At 39.3% G+C, this 21,064-nt stretch overlaps 1 protein-coding gene across 1 annotated transcript in view; it reads right to left on the bottom strand.

Moving 5' to 3' along the window:
• Positions 1 to 21,064, bottom strand: part of GPR158 (G protein-coupled receptor 158) — a gene marked incomplete at its 5' end in the record, with an annotated part of 207,124 nt that overhangs the window by 172,721 nt on the left and 13,339 nt on the right. The window contains one exon of the mRNA XM_009887157.1: positions 18,730 to 18,835. Within this exon, the coding sequence (XP_009885459.1) occupies positions 18,730 to 18,835 (106 nt within the window). The remainder of the gene's footprint in view (positions 1 to 18,729; positions 18,836 to 21,064) is intronic.

Raw genomic sequence — 21,064 nt, 5'->3', positions numbered from 1 at the left:
CAGCTTCTATGGTCTCAGCGCAACTTTTACACAATTGCAATGGTTTTAAAGCTACAGGTCTTAGAGCTCCTGCAATTAGATCTCTCCACTTTTTCACGCCAGCGTCCAAACCAAAAGTATTTTGCTTGGATCAGCTTGAAATCTTCTTTGGGCTGTGGAGGGTTAAGGGAGGATGGAGAACACTGATTTTCTTGCTGAAAAAAAAGCATTCCCACTTTCCCCCACCACCTCAAGATGAATAAAATGTGTTACTTTTGTCTGAAACAAACAAAAATGAAAGCAAAGCACTACCCACAAAAACAATCAGAAAGATTGTTATGTCTGGGATTTTTTGTTTGGTTTGGGGTTTGTTTGGGGTTTTTTTAATCTTTTAAACTACTCTTGAAAGAATGACATTCACCTCAAAACCAAAAGACGCACTTCCTCTGTAGCTCTTCTGGAGTAATATTCTGCTAGGACATTCTGCAGAGGGGAAGGGATTTTCAGCTTCTCAACTAAAGTTACTCTGCTTTCATCTAAAGTAACATAGTATTCATACAGAAATCTCTCAGGAATACAAAGGCATTTCTGAATACAGAAAGACCCTTTTTGGTAAGAGGAATTTCTTCTGAAATTGCAACCAGTTTTTCTACCCACACTCACTTAGTTCACTGTCACTCTCTTTCTGGAACTCCCTACGTGATACTTATTGTGGGAACTATTACACCCACCCCCCTTTTTTTTTTAGATTACTGTAAAATTCAATGCACAGAAATAAAAAAATAGTTTTCAATGTTTTCCAATTCAAGGTGCCCTTAAGACAAAATATCTTGTACTCTGCATAATAATGTCAAATTTACACATTAAGAATATTTTTTTGCATTCTTTTAGATGTATACAGTTCATTCCTTGCTCCTAGCATCTTCAGCCACGAAGCCTGAAGCTACTAAATTACTTAGTAGTATGAACTTTAACAGCCAAATGTCAGTGAGAAGGGAGTAAAACAAAACATAACTTTTCAACCATAGCAGATTTTTTTGTCCTCATTTCATCCTAAAATGTAAGGTAAGAGTTGCCAAATTTCTGTTGTCCTTCGAATCGTGCTTGAAGTCAGTACCAGATTGCTCAGAAGGTTTGGTCCAGCAGCTGAAGAGGACTGCGTGGCCTGCGCAAACTGTTGCAATGGCTCTCATGTAGGAATTTAGGGTGCAGGCAGATATGGTGTACTTGAAAACCCTGAGATCACCTGTGGACAAACTAACTTTATAGGTGCTCATTACCATCCCTACTGAACAGCTTCTTCCTCTGCTTTTTCGGAAAATTTCTGAGGAATCCTTATCTTCTGTAACAGCAGAACTATACTCCTACTGCGTAAAAAATGTCTTATTACACAACAGTATTGGCATTACTTTGCCAAAAGTATTACTTTGGATAATCTAAAATTAACATTCAACCCAGCAACCTTCCAATAAAAAAACCTGCCTGATAGAAACTTATGTACAAGAGAAGTCTAACTTTAGAGTCTAAAATATAAGTTAGTTCTAACTTATGTTATAACAGCTTCCTGCATAGTGCTCTACTGAAAAAAAAAATTATTCACTTACCTTAATGAAAATAATTAAATTAATAAGACTGCATTTTTCTCAGTGTTTACATATTTGAAATTTAATAAAATGGCTTTTTCCTCATCTGATCTGTTTAGTTAATATCCTCACTATGCTCTCTCAAATAATTACATCCTCAAGTAAGAGACTCCTGTTATTTATCTTTCATTACACTTACTTTTTTTTAGCTAAGCAGCCTGCTGATCTCTTTTCCTCATAACTTCTCATACCTAAAAACACCTTCTAATTTATCACTAGAATATTTTTGTGATTTTTAAGTTCTAAGCCAAAACCAATAACTAAGAAAGGATCTTCTCGTTGTGACCTAGAAGATGCTGAGCAATAGCACATAGCACGGTGCACTGGCAATGCGGCGAAAGCACATGGCTCCGCTGTCAGAATTTGCTTGGGTGTATGACAAACCGGGCATTAATGCTTTAATCACTTCAAACGTGACTGTATACAGCCAAATACAACCCCGCTTTTAGATTACTGTCCTTATACAACAACTAAATCAATGGCTTGACTTTCACTGACAGAGGTTGACAAAGTAGTTCAACAAATGTTAGCTTTAGTCATTATAAATATTTTCAGTGCAAGTCATAAGAAAGAGCAGTTTGTTTCCAAGCTTCCTCTCCAGCATCCCCCACTTCCTACCCAGCATGAGGAGAGATCACCCAAAATTGCCCCGCCAGGTCTAAATCCATTCCAGTATTGTTAACTACTGCTCTTAAAACTTGCTTTGTTATTGATAACCTGATTCATTACAAAATATTAAAAAAAAAAAGAGGGGAAAGAAGAAAAACAGGAAATCTATGTGCTTTTCCCACTAGTGGCATGTTTTCCCTATCAGCCTATCCCTTTTCCTAGACTTGAATACAGTCTACTTGACTGCAAACTCTTGCAAACTCAAAGCCTGATTTACATTTGCTTTTAGGAACTTTTACTTACATGACAATAAACATGTCTGTATTCCTTATATCCGTGGTATAGAACCCATCACACATTTTCCCAGTACAAGTGGGCTTTTTGGGGGGAAAAGTTCTTAACATTCGTCTCCATGAGAACTACAGCAACTCTGGCACAGGGTATCACATTACAGAAGACATTCTCACGGCCACCTTCTCCTGAAGGAGCTATACCGGTGGCCCTTCCTGTGAAGATCAGATTTTGCCTCAACATTCAGGACCATCAGATCTGAAGTGTCAGTTAATCGCATTCTGACAGAGACAAGAAAAAAACAATTCTTTGTGAGACAGGGGAATAAATAAAATCACCCTATTTTGAAGGAATGCTAAAAAAATAATCATTTTGGAATCTACATTGTAAATATCTTTAGATGTTTTGACAACTCACCATCCCTCCAATACGTAATCTTTACCTTTCAGTCAGAGCACAGTTTCTCAAGTCTCACACAACCAGCACTAACAGTGGTTTAAGGGACAACCTACCTTGTACAAGTAGGGAGAAAAAGAGAAAAAAAAACCCAAATTAAAGAAGTCTAATGTCTGCTGATCCAAACCTGGACTTTTTCCTTACAGATGTCTGGCCACAGTGTTTTGAGGCGAATGTGCAAACTGTGCAAGTTGCTTTAAAAAAATCTGCGCTGTTTCTTTAAAAACCTGTCGTCTGCATAAAGATTGCCTCAGACTGTTATTATGAGGCTCCACACTTCTTGCATCTATCCTGAACAAGATTCACTCAGGTCACATCTGTAGCTTTTCCTCTCCAAAAGCCAAACTGGCAGCCTCAGGCAAGCATCCAAAATCTACTTCTTGTTTTTCTTCTTACAGACTATTTTCGGGGGAGGAGAGAGAGAGAGGGATGTGGCCAGTGCAGCAATTCTCCCCAGAAGGCTCTGAGGTTGCCACAGCACCCCAATGCATTGCCTCATTTCTCTTAACAAGATGCGATGAAGCAAATAAACAAGACCAATTCTGTAACTGAAACCTAACGGGGATATTTAAGGCACATTACAGAGACAAGCTTAATAGGAATTAGGCTCTTAACTGCCCAGCAAGTCCACAAGTCTGAGGAAGACGCATGAAAGAAGTAATAAAGTTTCTTCTACTATTGCTCTATTTTTGTTCCGCTGCGCTAAGAAGAGTTTTCATATATATGAGCAGAACTGGTTCAAAATAGAGACAAGCTGCTGATTCAGCAAGCTAGATGCTGCCGGTTTTGCATTTGCATCTCACTTCTCACAGCAGAGGCAGAGACCTTCGTGGTACCCACCTGCAGCCACTTGTCCTCTACAGCCCTACGAACACACCAGCTTCTGCTCCACAATTCAGAAACCAGGAGTTTTACAGCAACCACATTAATGCCTCTCTTCCGAAAATTCATTACGCGGTAGTAACACTTTAAAGTTTTAACAAAGTTTTGGGCTTTTTTCAGGTGCGTTATGCTGTTAATGGCAACAACTTCACAAATGTGAGTGGCTGAAGCAAAAAGGAAACCAGCTCTGAAGTAGAAAGCTCTCTAATGAGGTTACACTAAATAAAATTGTACTGGGCTACTGTATAATTGTCTGGGTTTGGAAGATTCTCAGCCAATTTAGTTTAGAAAAGACATCAAAGAGGGGGAGACATTCACTATACTTCAAAAATCTTCAACAATTTAAAGAGTAATAGGACCAAAGGTACATATGATGAAATGATTCACCACTTCTGTGACTTTGTTGACTATATTTTAAGCCAAAGAGGATTATTAGATAATATAATCTGACCAACTATAAAACACAGACCACACAGCTTCAAACAAAACACCTCTGCCTGGATCCCAATAGCATGTGAACGGCTAATAAGGGTCTTCCAGAAGGGTATCTGGTCTGCATTTGAAAACCAGAGAGAGAAGAGGTTGGACTGTGTTTGGATTTGATTTTCCTGGTTGACAGTGCAAATATCACCAGCCTACAATGCATTCTTGCTCACAGTCATCAGGGCAAAATAAACAACACAAACAAATGCCTAATCATACCTCCCCCCTGTCCCCCACCCCATCAGTGGCCCAGCTATCAGACAGCAGCAGGGATTTGAGGTAGACAGGAGATGAGGAAGGCGCAGGTCCAAGGGAGGCTGCAGCAGTCCGCTGCTCCCCGCACACCGAAACTCTTGCACACTTGTACAAAGCACAAGTTTCTGCTGGTTTCAAAACTCACTTCAACCCAATGCATTCCAGCATATTTACTAGAGGCGCTACATAAGCTGGTAAGAAAACAAAAATAATAGGAAAAGAATAATAGAAAAGATCAGAAATATAAAGAAAAGTTGAAACTCAAAAGCATTTCACTGGATAGTGAATCTAGAGAGAAGAAAAGCAAAAACAGATTTAAAGCAAAGAGTTGCACACAAATAGCTTCATTTACATCTGCATACTTCCCAAAACCAAGAATACAATCTAAAACTAAGGCTAGGTGAAGCTAGAGACTCTCATTTAACATAAGACTGCAGACTCAAGAGCATGAATTCATATACAGTTGTTTAGGTTTGGGGTTTTTTGGTTTTTTTTTTCTTTCAAAAAGGCAAAGTGTGGTGTGGGATTTGGTGGGGGGAGAAGATAAAAGGGAAAGGTTCTGACTGTCCCAATTATGACGCTGTATCAAAAAGCTAAAATAATTATTGGTAACATCCAAGGCGGCCAAACAGCCCCAGGGTCCCATTGTACCAGGCGCTAGACAGAGTCAGATTTCACCTCCCCTCAAATAAATGCCAACGAAAGAAAACATTAAAAACGCATCACTACAGTGGTGCATATCAATACAAAGCTGCTTCTTTAAAGGTAAAATATGACCACTGTGATGTCTGCAGTTATTAATAAAATGAAGGAAAACGCCACTAGTGAGGTACGTGGTTATTTTATTTCAAAAAATAACAGGGTTCTCCTTTCCAAAGGAGGAAGCAGAAATGAAAAACTTCTTTTAACCTGCACAGAGGTGCTCCAGAAGTCAGAATGAACGCCTGCCAGAAACTGGTCTGACCTCAACAATTTGGACCATGTCCACAGAGCTATACCTACCAAGAGTATATTGCTTGTACTGATGCTTAAATTGAACAAGAAGATCAATAGTACCTGAGAAGATGATAAAGGGAGAATGATCCACTGAATGGTGAGCTGATTAGCCTTTGTTGCAAGATGGAAGAACATATCCCGTTTGCTTTCATTCTCCCTCCAAGATCTAAAACGCCTCGCTACAGAGGATACTCAAAAAAGCTGGTCACAGAACACCAAACAACAGGGTCTCTGAGGGCCAGCAGCTCTGCCCGTCTTTGCAGAGATCACAGATTACTGCCTCTGTTCTTCCAGATCAAACAAGGATCAAAATTGTACCAGTGAGAACTGTCTGCATGCTCCAGACTGAAACACCAATTCCTAATGTAAAGCTATTCCTATGAAACCATACAGCTACGGAACATCTGAATGGGTAACTATAAACAAACCCACACTTGCAACCTAAAATTATTTGGGACTTAATCAAGGCAAGAAGTAATAGGGGGGAAAAAAACCCAACACACTTCTTTCTAACAGTGTTTATATCTCTGGAGAAAACAAATGGAGTGGAATAAGAGCACAAAGTCAAATGTTTGATGTCTGCAATCGACAAGTGAGACGCCGTTTCACTGTAAATAAGAGTTAATCTTAACAATGTTAACAGTGTCATTCCTGTCATGTGACTCTTACTAAGAAGGTTAATCGTCAGCTGTTGTATGGAATTTATCCCTTTCTAGTCCTCCTCTTCTTCCATCACTCCTTTCTCAATAGGACGTTGAAGCTTGTAGCTCTAGCTTAAGGGGAGACTTCTGCAGCCGTAGGATCCCACTGACATACGTGGTGCTTCATATACACACCAACTTTGCTTTCTTTCATACATCAGTGAGACATGGCACCCACTTCTTCTGTAACATACATATATACATTTAAACATAGAATTAACTCAAGGGTTATCGAAAATTCAGGGAGAAATGACGACTTCAAAATTGATGCACCTCAATTATTTCAGGTGTTCCAACATTTTCACCATTTAGCAGTGTAATAACAAAGATAATCAAATAGGGAAAATACTTTCAAATTCGCTGCAGCACAATACAATGATAAAGATGTAAAATGTGACTCCTTATAATCATGTAATCACTGAAGAAAATATTTTTAGGCTACACTTGTAACAAAAATGACTGTTATAATGTATAATTTTTGTTAAGCAATGTTAGAAAGCAGCTAGAATAATCCACTGATGCATAATTAAAAGCAACACTCAATCACCTATGGAAATGAAACATAACCGAAATACACATTACACCTGTAAAAATAATTCTTCTTTAAGTGCCTTACTGATTAATACTTCATAAAAATTGCTTTTTGTTATTCCACAGACTATGTAGCAATAAAGCTGGCCCTTGGAAAGCAATCATTATTACGGAGTCCTATCCTGCAAGAAAGCTCAAACTTCAAAATGAAACTTCGTTCTATTACCAAGGGAAAAAAAAAAAAAATCAGTCTTGGAGGTTTTCACAAAAATATTCCAGAAGATTCACATCAGGACGACTGGAGCATTTTATTTAGACAATAATTTCAAACAAGCATCCTATTAGTTATCCACATAAAAATTCTGTAAAATTGAACTACCAAGAATTGCTTCCTTCAGCTCGTGTAATGCACTATTCACTTTGAAGGGCTCTGGAACAATATGAATTCCAGAGCTTAAGCTCTACAGGGCAAATGTTTGCTCTCACATGCTTAAAACCAATTGGTGCCACGTCTTGTACATATTGGAATATAAAGATGTTTTATCATGTCTTGCAAAAGTTTACAAATTCGGGAGTGCTGCTTTATTTGACTTCCTTTCTTGAAAGAGAGACAAGCAGTTTTGGCTGAGCCAAAAACCACAATGATTATCCAACTGCATAAGATAGATATGATTAGCAATGGAACTGGACAAAATGGTATCAAAAGCTTCTAAACCTTTCGAGAAGAGAAAAGGACATGGTTTTTGGAGGGGTTTGACTGGTAGACGGGTTTCTAGAATTGCTCAAAATGTTATCACCAAGCCGTTTTCCATTACCATACAATAAGACTTTCTCAAAATGTCTTCTTCTCACTTCTTCACCATCAAAAAGGATTAAAACTAATGCACATTTTAAATCACGTTTTGTCAGTCTTTCAAATTATACAATTTCCTAGAACAGCTCTCTGAAATACGTATTTTCATATTTCCAAATTAATACTTTTTAAAAATGTTAATTCAGGAAAGTGCACTGCTGGTGTTGGTTTCACTCCATTTCAGGATGAAAACAAGTATCAAAACATCATACTTTGAAACAAGCCAATAACAATTTACTGAATAGCCCTAGCAATTCTCCTCTATCTCTAGGACAGTATCCTATACATTGTAGACTAATTCACTCTGTTTAGAAAACTCACATTTTACAATGCAGCATACGTTATCCAAATAAATGCCACTAAAGTACCTACATTACAGATCTCCCCCCCTTTCAAAACTTTAACCGTTAGATATTTAGATAATATATATGAAGGGATAAAAATATTTCAACCCTAGTCCCTGCAGCAAGCCAGTATCATCATTCAAAATTATTTCTACTAAATCAGCTTTTGACATTCTGAAAGTAAATAAGTAGATGTTTGCAGCTATTAACTAAAAAATAAGAACCTGAATATACTTACTCCATTTCTTCTACTGTAGTAGGAGAAAGAAGTGTTGAACTTGTTATAGAAAAAGTATCAGAAATAAACGTTTTTTCAAAAAACTCACATGCACGTCTTCACACACTTGTGAGAAGTTTAGAAGAAACAACTGGTGAGCAAAAACAGTTGGCAATGGAAGAGAGTCTTGACATAAGCGTGAATAAAACAGTGGAAATGCAAAGCTCAAAAGGGATACCATATTCTCCAGATATAAATCACACGGGAAAAACAAATCGTGCAAATGATGAAAGAAGAGCTGACCATGGAATCACAGAGCAGCCGAGGCTGGAAGGCACCTCTGGAGATCATTCAGTCCCAACCCCTACTAAGATCAGGCTCTGCTAGAACAGGTTGCTCAGGGCCACGTACATTCCAGTTCGGAATATCTCCAACAATGAAGACTCCACCGTAACTCTGGACAACCTGCTCTAGTGTCCGACTACCCTCACAGTCTAAAAAAAAACCAAAACATTTTCTTTTTCTGTTTCAATTTGCACCTATTATCTCTTGTTCTGTCACTGACTAACCCTTAGAAGAGTCTGGCTGTCTCCTTTACACCTTTCCATCAGGTATTTACACACACAGATAAAATCCCCTGAACCTTCTCTTCTCCAGGCTGAACAGTCTGAGCCTCTCCTCGTTCAACAGGTGCTCCAAACCGCTAATCGTTCTAGCGGCCCTTCCCTGGACTCACTCCAGTACATCCATGTCTCTTGAACTGGGGAACTCAAAACTGGACACAGCCCTCCAGATACTGCCTCACCCGGCTGAGTACAGAGGAAACACCATCTCCCTTGATCAGCTGGCAATGCTCTGCCTAACGCAGCCCAGGAGGTTGTCAGCTGCCTTTGCCACAAGGGCATAATTGCTGGCTCATGGCCAACTAGAAGTCCACCAGGACCCCCTGAGACTTTTCTTCAAAGCTGCTTTCCAGCCGTTCAGCCCTGCAGACTGGACTGGGGTTAGGTGCAAGACAAGGATGAGTATCTCCTCAGCCTCTGTAACGTCTCGTCACAGAACAGTTCTAGCAGAATGACTACGTGCAAATGACCAAGTCATTCATAGTTCCTTATACATGAATACATAGACATGCATGCATGTGCATTTATATGATGTTCATACATATGCACACACATACACAGATCAGCTGTAAATAAATGTACATATAAAAACATACACACACAAAAAATATTTGAAGTTTGCAAATAATTCAATTTATTAGCTATAGAGAAAGCTCATTTTTTTCTCAGGTCAGGCCAACCCAGTTAACTTCATTTTCATACGTAAGAGTAAGAGCAGAACTTTTTTAGATGAAAGTTATAGAACTCACTTCGCCTAAGTTAGCGTGCATAGTTATACCACTCTATTAATACTTTTTTCCCTAGGCAACTATATTTGAAAGATGAAAAAAAATAGCAGAATGACTAGATGGAATTGTTGGTGTAAAAGAAGTAACTACTACATTCTGACAGAAAGAGTGGAACTCAGTAAGCCAATCCTATTATCTATTTTATGCAAGTAAATGGAAACTGATTGTCCTACAAACAATAGTTGTGGTAAATCTAGAGACTAAATTTTACTGCAGAGGTATTCTGATCCTGCCGCAAGAAGAAAACAGTGCAGTATTACAAATATAAAGTTGTCTTGTGTCTACAGTAATATCTACTTTTCCTCACCGTGTGTTCCAAGTAAAGGAGGAATCAAAGATGGTAAATACCTTATTTATCTTAAGTTTACATGCATGAGATGTTGGGGAGAAGTGTTTTTTTCTTTCACTACTTATTGAGAAGAAAGAAGAGTAAAACCCTCAAAGGAGATGAACGAAAAAGAAAAGTAGTAATATGATGAAGCTTAGTAATGGCTGATAAACTAGCCACAACAAAAAAAAAAGACAAGAAGAAATACTCAAAAAGGTAAAGATTCAAAATCAAATGTTCTGCATTCCCACGTTAATGCTAGCACTTAATATATTCATGTCTGAAAACAGCACAGGGTGACAAAGCAATGAAGAAACACAGAAGATATTAAGTAGGTTAGTAAAGACTGAGAATTTCTAGGAGACCAGCCCCAGCTCAGTGAATGGATGATGTGATAGCCGTCACTTTACAGTACTGGCAAATGCAAACTAGAAGAACAAATCATATGAATTACTGGGATCTAAACAAAAGCATAGGTAAACCAAAAGCATTCTTTTTCATTTGCAAAAAAAAAACCGTTCACCTCCTACAGGAAGTCACCAATAAAAACGATGGTATTCGAATGTCTAGTTCTATAAAATTCTGCTTCAAAAATAAAACTAAATGAGGTTGTTTCCATTAAGGCTATTACTATGGCTCAGTACATTGCTTTGAATATGAAGATTCAGCAGCTATTCTCTCTAGTTTTTCATCTAGGGATCTTTAATATGTTTTCAATCTAATTTTAATTTGCTATAGAAAGAGAGGAATGAACTTTCTTCTCAAGGCTAAATTAAACCTGTCTCTTGTGCAGGTATCATCAAGTACAAAAAAAAAAACAAAACGCAAGAGAAACAGTTGCTACATGTAATAGAAGCTTTTTTAAAATAAAGCAGACAACAAGTTTTTTCCATGGGTTTACTGTTTCACAAGTCATGTTTTTTCAACAAAAATAATCAACTGTAGAATATGTGCATGAGTAGAATTTTCATATTTTAACAACCAAAAAAACCCCCTGCAGTATATTGCCCGAGTAAGCAAACAGCTAAGTATGCAAGTCAGGAACAGAGCCTGCACAGTTCATAGGAAGCTGGTGTCCTTCGCAATGACAGCAAGCGCAGCAACAGCGTATTCAGCTATGCAGAGGTTGAGTGCCTTCATTTTTGACCAGAATTCTATCACAAATGAAGATCACCAAGAAAACTACAAAGTTGGTCAGACACAGGTTGCAAAAATATATCAGGACGTTCAACTTCTCCTGGAAGTACCTGAAGCACGAGGTGGATGCATGCTGTAGTGCACCCCAAAATCCCACGCTGAAGATGATGCGGCCTGGGCCCTGGCTACAGCACGTCAGGACTCCCTTTCAGCTCCCATGCTTTTCTGCAGAAACCAAATTGTGGAGAGGGTAATTTGCACGCCTGGAGATCACACCTCAATTTGAGTCAGGGTGTCTATCAGTTTAGAGATAATCATTTTGCCTCTGCATCCCAGCTGTAAGATGGGGGTAATAGTTTTTATATTATCTGACAAGATATGGACGTACTTGCTTATCTTCCAAGATAAGCATATCAAATCTTACATAGGATGGATCAGATGCTTTGATACCAAAATGCTGTATATTTATCTAATTGCATATATCTAATTGTGCTTAATGCTACTAAAGACATTTTTCAGCTATTGTACAGTCCTCCGAATGCAGTGGTTACAAACGATGGCCCTGAATGAAGCTGTGCTCTGTTTATGCCTAGATCCGATACGGCCACTACCACTTCACATCTGGGAAAGGTAACTCACAGCCAGCCTGCCAAAGGAGAACGGTCCAGCCTGGCTACAGTCCCCAGGCTCCTTCCTGCAAGGTTTTCTGTGGCCTCCAATAGCCTCTTGCCCCAGCCACAGACAAGCTTCTCAGTATCTTTCCAGGAAAGAGCTCTTCCCTGCACCCATCCCCCTCTCTGCGACTTCCCCTTTGCTCCCACCAGGTTTATTTTGTCCATGTTGCCCCGGCAAACTAAACTTCTGGGCCTCACCTCTTCCCTTCCCAAACACAGTGGGGAGAACCACCAGTTCAGGGAACTGGCGTTGCCTAATAGGATGATCTGTCCAACAGCGAAAGATGTGAAAGCTGCAGCAACAGATCTGAAAGAACCAGCAACTGATGCAATGCTATCATCGCCTGTCAACTGCAAGAGAAACCAAATACCTCCCTGCTATTTTCACTTTTGTCAGACAGCATCATTGAACCAATCATGTACTGCTTTTCATTTTTTAACTCTGGGGGAAGGAAAACAGCAGCAAAGAGAACTGACCCAGATGAATTTAAATGTTCGAGTTAACACTGCTAACTAGGATGAAAGGAATTGTTGCAAAGGTTTTCTTCTTTTGAAGAAAACATTGATAACCAAAATTAGTTCCTGCAAAACACAGTCATTTAATTTTTTTTTCTAAAAAGGCAAAGATGCTGTAGCTAAGCAACACGGCTTTTCCTTAAACTGGAAGTTGGCTTTCACAGCATCTTGTTTATCACTGAAAGCTCTGACAAACCTCCACCTCGTTTGATGTAATCGTGTCTGGGGGAGTGTCAAATTAGATCCGGTATACTGTCGTAAAGGGACTTTTCCCGTGAATGCAGATGATGCAAAGTTATTTTTAAAATAGCATCCAAAACGTTCTTTGTGTCTACTGCATGCTCTTCATATACACCTATTTGTGTGAGCAGCCATCAGTCTGAGAGAACAGAGATGTCTGTCTGCTTTGGATCCAAGAAGTGCTGGCTAGGTTTTCTTTATCTGTGTACTGAACTGAGCCACTCCCTTTTCTGCCTTCGATAGCCCCTTCAGCCCAGGATTTGATACAGCATTTAGTATTCATATTCTACCACTAGAGATCTTGTTTTCTTCTAAGAGGAAATATATCCTGACATACGTTCTCAGCCCTGGTTTGAGTACTTCTCTTGCCCTATCTTGGATACAATCTGCAGCACAGAGGATGATGATTATTTCCAAATTAGAAGGTTAACTATATTCTGTAAACCCTGTTCACTCAGATTCAATCAGCAACAAACAGCTTTCTTTTCAAATTTTTCTCATTCTGACTGCATTTTTCCTAAAAGACAGAACAGAAAATACATGCAGGTAATAAGCAGAACCGATGATACAGGATATGACCCACTGGGTTATGACTTTGGATGCTAATCCCTTGCCATGCTTCCCCTCCCACAGAAGATGTACATTAATAGCCTTTTCCCAGTTTGACAAGGACACTGGAAAGCATCTGTCCGCAAAACCTGGAAAGCACTGGGTTTTTTTCTCTCCCAACTCAGTCCCCATTACAATTTTATTTTTAATCAGCCCCTGCCTCCCCCTTTTAGCTAGTTGTCTGTAATGCTACATACAGTATAATAAAATATGATGGTCCCAAATGTCTTGCTAAACAATAGAAAAACAATTTTGACTGTACTCCTCATTTGTTTTCCTTTCTCAATTGGTTTTGTGTTTGTGCAGAATAAATACACACACAGCAGGCCTATGCATCTTTCTACAGAGATACACACACACTACATACAGACAGCAATGCAGCTTTTTTGTTTACTCTGCCTCTCTCATTCCCTCTAGATATTTTTGCACGCTGTCATTTGTGGAATCCTGTTGAAACCCAAAGGGATGTCAGCTGAGCCTGCCTCGCATTGCAAGCTGTTGGCAGACTCATTAAGGATGGGGGAACAGCGTGGAGTCCGCCACCGTTTTTCACAGACTGATGCGGCTGGTTGGAAGCACTCGGCCGAGCCCAACGGGCTACGCCAGCTGATTTCTTCAGACACTCCTCAGCCTTGATTTTATTGTTGGTGTCTCAACAAGGACTCCAAAGTTGTTACTAAAAGCGCCAGCAGCTGCTGCCAGAATGTACGGGGAAGGAATCTAATACATTAAAAGAAAAATTTTCAGAGGTTTAAAACAGGGTAAAAGTGCATGTTTTCTTACCCCCATAACCAGCCTTGCCTGTACAATGAAACTACTTTGGATTTGTTATTGGGTAACTGGGGTTTTTTTAATGTTTGTTAATGTCAGAATTACGTGCATCATTTTTTTCTCTAATTCATTTTAATTATTTCTAACCCTGCAGGTATTACCTGCTTCATTTGTTACAGCCCTACAGAATCCAAATCTCTAGACCATGTATTGGGGGGGGAGGGAGAATCTGTTCCCTATTTGGGTGTCAAAGTAAGGGCAGGAAGGAGAATGTAGTTTTCTGTGCTTCAGCATGAATTTTGCCTTCTTCCCCCAGGTCAAGAAAAGAATATCTGGCCATCAGCCTCTTTTTGGCTGATACAATTAAAAAAAAAAAAAAAAGAGAGAGAGAGAAAAACCCCACAACTGAAATAGACTTTAGCTACTGCTGCAGTTTGGCTTTCCTGTGTTAAGTCTCACCTAACTTCCTGGTTAATTAGACTGGGCAGTTTCCAGTCATCCTGAGGTTGAAGGAAGGCGCTCTTGTTCTCCCAGTTTACCTAGGCTGCTATGAAATCAGGGATATATGGGTCCTGTGCACAAAAGAGAACAAATCAGAAAAAAAAATATGACTATATATTAGGGATTTAGGTAGTCAGTTTAAAAATGGGGAATCTAAAGTGTCCAGCACTTGCTTTTTTTTTTTGTGTTCAACTTGAGGGCACCACACACAAAGCGAGATATTTAAAAGTCACTAATCCTCTTGAGGAATGCCTAAATCCAAGGAAAGATGGCAGTTAAAGGAAGAATAGTATGTCTAAGCTTTTTGCGTGTTTGAGTTGTAATATTCTTTAATTGCCCAACCACACACCATTTTTCTTTCAAACAAGGACTAACACTACAACTATTCCATCACATAATCAGGTTATTTTTGATGACCTTCCAAAGCCAAATCCCAATGTCACAGTTAGCATCATCTCCTAATGATTCTGTGCCAGAGCATGTGAAGGCAATACAGTACTTTCAGCAACAATCTCTATTTTCTGGTAGAAGTCTGGTCCCATTCATTCCTTCCTTTTTTCTTTTTCTGTACAGACCACTGGTTTACCATATGTTTAGATTCACTGTAACGCGCCTCCATCTCCCTCCTTTCAACTGATTTTTGTTTAGAAGATAAACACTTCAGGACAGCACAGAAAGCAGGAAAATTTGCCTGTGATGTGTCTAGTAGATTTTAGCCACTATAAAATTAACTGAAATATAAGACAGAGTAAAGAATCATTTTAGTAACCTGTAAGTTGGGTTTTTTTCCACCTCTTGTCCATTCCCTAACTCACTCCCCTCCCCTTGTCTGTCACTTGCTATTATTTTCATAGTGTTAGGGAAGAGGGGAGTTGCATCTCTGAAATACTGAGCTTTATGCCTTAGATTTAATAGCACTGGTAGCCTGGCCACATAGTATGGGCTATGCAGTAAACAGACTTTCAGAGCCAAATCAGAAATTCAGTACACCAAAGGCTTACCAAACAGTCCATGGAAAGGCTATGCTGCACTAAATCCTCAAGTCACCTACCAAAACTAAAGAGAGGAAGGAGGGTCTAACATAAGCAGAACTGGAAATCCAGAGATCTCTATTCTCTTCCTTACTCTGCTGGAGACAGACTTTGTAATCTGGGGCAGAGCATTCCAGCAGCAGCAGGTATTTCTGTATCCACCTCTAAGAAGATAAAAGAGAGGATGGGGAATGTCATTTCATTAGCATTTATAAGGCAAAATGAGTGGAAAGCGTTGTTGCACAAATATGTAATTTACCCTTATTCCACAGGGTAGCTTCCAATGAAACAAAGTGTGAAAAGCAACTTATGGGACCTGCTTGTGAAGAAAGAAGTCCCCGTTGGACTGAACTCTCCTGAAGCGATGACCATGGGGTAAAAGGAGAAAAAACTTCTCTGTAGATTGTTCCCAGCAACTCCCCATCCCCAGGGTCACTGTTATTAAGCAAGGAGTCTCATCCTTTTCAGGTGCAATAAGGAAGGGCACTCCCTGCTTGCAAGTTTCATTTTGGGGGAGGTTTGTATCACCTATATATCCTTCTCTTAGCCATGAGAGCCTTGTTGATTTAACACTCTCATAAGTGCCATGAAGAAGGAAGAGCAGCTGACAGGTTTTTGCTCTACACACCAGTCAAAAAGCCATTCATGAAGTGGCATTCTTCTCCTTATTGATGTTATTAACACCTTAAGGTGTGAACATGAGCCACTCATATACAGCATCACTCAGTAAAGAAATTATGCCCTAGAGTGTATATTTTAATTCCTTTTTAAGGAACTCACTTATGGACCACAGCATCACAGTAGGCTTACTAAAACAATGCACGCAACTGTCCAGTATGAAAAATAAAACATCCTTTGTAACATCAGCAAACGTAGCACTTCCTATTGTCAAAAGAGCACAAAGCAGCTCTGGTTTTATACTGATCTATCAGGTTGGACTTAACAGTAGTAGAAGTGCTGTATAAAAAGAAAAAAAAAAGATTATTGTAAACTATGTAGAGCACTCTTTGTTAGCTCTAAAGAACAAGGAAAACACTATGCAGAACAAACAGAAAAAAAGTGAAAACAGTGCGAGCGAGTCTGGTAAATAAAAGCTCTACGAGGAAACTCACTTGAGCACAGCCAGCTTTACAACAACACACCACAGAATCCCAACATGAAGAACTGATCTGTAACGTACACTTTAAGTAAAAGAAATGTTATTCTCTCCTTCAGCAGATAGGAAACTCCCACCACCCTCCCTGCAGGAAAGTGAAGCCCAGAATGCCAAGGAGCCAGTCCTGGCTCAAAGCTGGTGGAGCCTCACACCCTGCATCAGTGGTCCATGACAGCCACCTCAGTTTCTCATGCACAGTAAAGAGACCAAAGCACAGAGGTGAGATTTTCCAGCTGGCCCACTAAGACACTAAAGGCTGAGGAATTAAAATGTTTTTTGCAATTCACAGAAAACTTTCTGTAACACTTAAGGTTGTCTTTCACGAACAATTTCATTCTGCACTCAGTTTCCCAAATGACATTCCATTTGCCTCATGTGCAATAATAAAATGGGAGGTAAATTTTACTGAATGTCATATTCATAAAGAAAACCCCTTTTTATAATCAGAGTGAATTCTACAGAGAAATAAAACCCATGTTTTACTCCCATGAAAATGAATTGTGAAGAGTAAAAAAAAATTCTTTTATTTCCCCCCTTCTCCAACAAACTCTTCCAGAGAGAGTAGCTTTTTGCATTGTTCTCTCCAGGACACATTCTTAAGGACTGAGATTTGGAAGGGAAGTGTAACTGTGGAATTACAACCAGTTCGATTTGACTCAGATTCTGTTTTCCTATATATTAAAAATACAGAGCATGATTCAGAGCCCATTACAGTAAACAATGGGCTTTGAACCAAAAACAAAGGTGGACTGAAGTCCACCATTGGTCTTTCTTCATTTTCTCTGTTTTACTTTTGCCTTGGTTTTTCTTAGTCTTCTCATAGGGTTGGGGTTTTTCCCCCCTTTTCTTCTCAGTTGCAGGAAGAGATGCAACTTACAGTCTCACCCCTCTGCTGACAATTTTGCTCGTAAGACATTATGAAAAGGGGGAGCACTTGCCAAAATATATAATCACATTCAGGATGACTAGCATATATTAAAAATCAAGGTTTACCAGATCTCATGGGAAACAATAGTTTCTTCTAGGAAGAAACATGAGATATTAAAAAAGTGTTCCCTTGAATTCAGAAGGCAGAGAGTACTTGACAAAGGAAAAAAAAAAATCTTTTTTCCAGTTGCAGAAATATTTCATTTAAAAGTAGTCTTTATCAAAAGGTATGAGTTCTCATTTCTAGTTTATTTTAAGAAAAAAAAAGTGAAAAATACCAAATAGGATGTTTACAAAAATCCCGAGTTTTTCTTGCTCAAAAGTGTTAGTAGATCAATTCATCAAAACCAACTCTTTTCCTAAATATAGATTTGGCTTTGATAAAGCAGCATTTTATAACAAATTAGGCAAACATCTCCCGACCTCTGGTAGACAACCATCAACTTTTAACTGCCATTTCTGAAAGCACAGAAGTGCATGAGGCGCCTACCGTCCCAGAAAGCAAATGGGTGCCTTTGAAAACAACATCATACACCATAATAAAAAGAAAAATCACGGAATGTATTTTGGTTTAAAGTTTCATTGAACACATATGACTGGCCAGGCTGAATGATCTACAATACGCTGACAGACGGAGCCAGACACAGACCTTCAGAGGAAAGGGGAAGCAGGAAGGAGCTGAACAGAAACATTTAGTCAGCTCTGTCAAAATGTTGGCATTTCTATTACACAAGATTTACAGTATCCAGTTCTGCCTGTTATTCTTTATCACTCTACCAAAAGCCCATGGTTTTCGGAATAATTATTAGCATTTGAGCTACTTTTTCCATATTTTGCAAGGCTGTCCAGTCAAAAGTGACACTGACATTAAAAGCATATTTTAATTTTGAGTGTAAAATAATTGCTCGGCTTCCAAGCAGAACTTCATAAGTTATTTCACTAGCAATATTCTTTTTCTCTATAGCTATTATTTCTGCACAATAACTTAACTTCTGTTTTATTTAACATCAATATTCCTGAAATGCGGGCACTCCTGAAACTCACGCGTACCGTAACGCCTTGCGCAGAAGGACTTTTTCCAGCCTACAAGCGACATTTAAAGTCCATAAAATTTATACTACAGCAGATTATTCATAGTGGAAAGAGTTGTTATTGAAATGTAGCTCAGTCCCTTAAGGACAGACATACCTCAGAATTGTTGAGATGACACCTGTGCGTCCCCGAGAACCACCCTTCACTCGAACACTGGTCAATGTCCACCTTCTGCAGATTGATGTCAACTTTGACAACACCTCTGAAAATAGAGAAAACGGAGACAGGTTAAACTTCTTTATGATGCTGTAGCCTACAAAGCGGAACTCCATCTTTCTTTTAAACACGGAATTTGATGAAATGTCTGAAAACTGAGAAGTTCTGTGTTCACGAAGCCACGACTGCAGAAACACATTCTTATGTTAGACCTTACTGAGATGTATTACAACAGGAGCACGGTAAATCTAAGGCACTAAGTATAAGGCGGCAGGTAGGAATAAGTTACACACTCAAACAATTTAATGCCCTTCACATTTTACAATGCAGCAAAGAACTAAAATAAATACAATGAACAACCTGCACCACTTTTTCCGAGGCCATCAACCTCCCTGAGTATAGTACCTGGCTCTGCACCTCACCCCCATGCCCGGTGACGACAACATTGAACCCTTTGCTCCAGGGAACACTATTTCCCAAAACGACTGGGCAAAGGCCTTATTCTCTACTTTCCACAGACAAACCCCAACCTCCAGCAGCTTCAGGCCTCTCCTCCAGCAGACACCCAAACCCCTCTTCTCCCAGTCTCTGCCAGGCGGTGCTGGTATAATACCTGATATAACATCAGAGGGGCAGCGCGAGCCAGGAGTAGAAGGCCACTGAAGTCTGTGAAACAACCAAAAAAAAGCAGTTTCCTACACACACAGGTCCTCAAGGACTGTCTGAGCTGTATTAGTTATATGCCAAGAACACTCAAGTTTTCATCATCAACAGTTTCCCTCAGAAATTTTTTTGAATGAAAAGCTAGCAACCCAATTTCAAGGCCAATGCTTTGCTTTATAAAGAACTCTGAAACCACCAGAAGAAAAAAAAAAGCTGTAAGACTGTAGTTGCATACCTTTAAAAAAAAAAAAAAAGCCTTCACAAACTTCCTTATTCTCTTTCTAAAATAACCTCTAGAATTACTTTAGATGTAGAACATTTATAGCATCAGCTTGTGACAGCATGTACCTGTGACTGCTTTGCTGCTGTCTGGACTTAATAAAAACGTCAGTATGCAACTTCCAGTAGTTGGATCATTGCATGGACTCACTCGTAACAGATGAATGCTCTGTACTGATTTCTTAAATCTAGGGTTCCATTCCTTTTAAATCAACCTTTTCAGCTATTTAAGACAAAAGTTTTGATTTCCATAGTCTGAATTTCCACGACTACAAACACCATCATCCCTCCTTTCAGGCTGTGGACTACCAACGAAGGGCACAATCCAACCTCTATCTCAAGAACACCTCACTCGCCTCCAAGTGTATTGCCCCTTTAAATTAAAGCTCAGTATATACAAGAACACTAATAATAAATAATAATAGATTAATAAGAATAACAACAACAATAAAAGAGCTACAGAGCCACATATTTGAGAGGCCACTTATGAACAAAATCAGAACAGGTATAAGAGAGCAAGCTTGATTAAAACCAGAACAATACTGCTCCCTCATACCTGGCCCCAGTACAACCATAACAGCTATATTTGGACATTCATCTTCAGACATGCTATATAGTCATTGGAGAAACACAAACATATTATTTAAGTGATCTGAAGAATGCATTCTTCACTTATGTAGGATAGCCAGCAGGAACTTGGTACAAATGCACTTCATCCCCCTCCATTTCCTGCCTAGAAACTAAATAATCTGATGCTGGGCACACTTAGAAATGACCTGAAATATGTAAGTGCTGGCTCTAGCAAGTTCAATTTGAAAGAGCACACAACACACTTCTAGACTATTCAGAAGTATTTTTAATTTCCAGTTTGGTGCCTTTCCACTCTTGTTTCAAACAACAGCTTCTCCAGGGACTGCTAAAGCTACATTTCCACCCCAATGAATGATTTTTTCCATGTTCCAGGTGACCAATGACCTCAAGGGGAAAACTGCCATATTGTACAGACTAACTCTTTAAAAGATGTTGATGTCAATGGATTACAAGCTTATCTTAACCTGATAACAAGGTATCCGTCTCAGATGCTCATAGGAGTAGAGGCAATCCATTCCTCATCGGGTCACTTGCAGATCCCACCAGGTAGGTTTCTAATACTTTCTGGACCTTTCTGAGCATAAACATTAGTGTGTAGGCTGGGGACAGGATCTGTTCTGCAAGTGAACAATCTCACCATGGCTGCATACAGACATGAAGCAGGCAGCAGGACCAGGACTAACATTACTCATTGCTCTCCTAGTTCATGTTATACACCAGCCACCTTGGCAAGGGTCACTCA

This window comes from Charadrius vociferus, unplaced genomic scaffold, assembly GCF_000708025.1.
Source record: "Charadrius vociferus isolate BGI_N301 unplaced genomic scaffold, ASM70802v2 scaffold126, whole genome shotgun sequence".
NCBI lineage: Eukaryota > Metazoa > Chordata > Aves > Charadriiformes > Charadriidae > Charadrius > Charadrius vociferus.
This window is presented reverse-complemented; position numbering and strand designations above follow the sequence as displayed.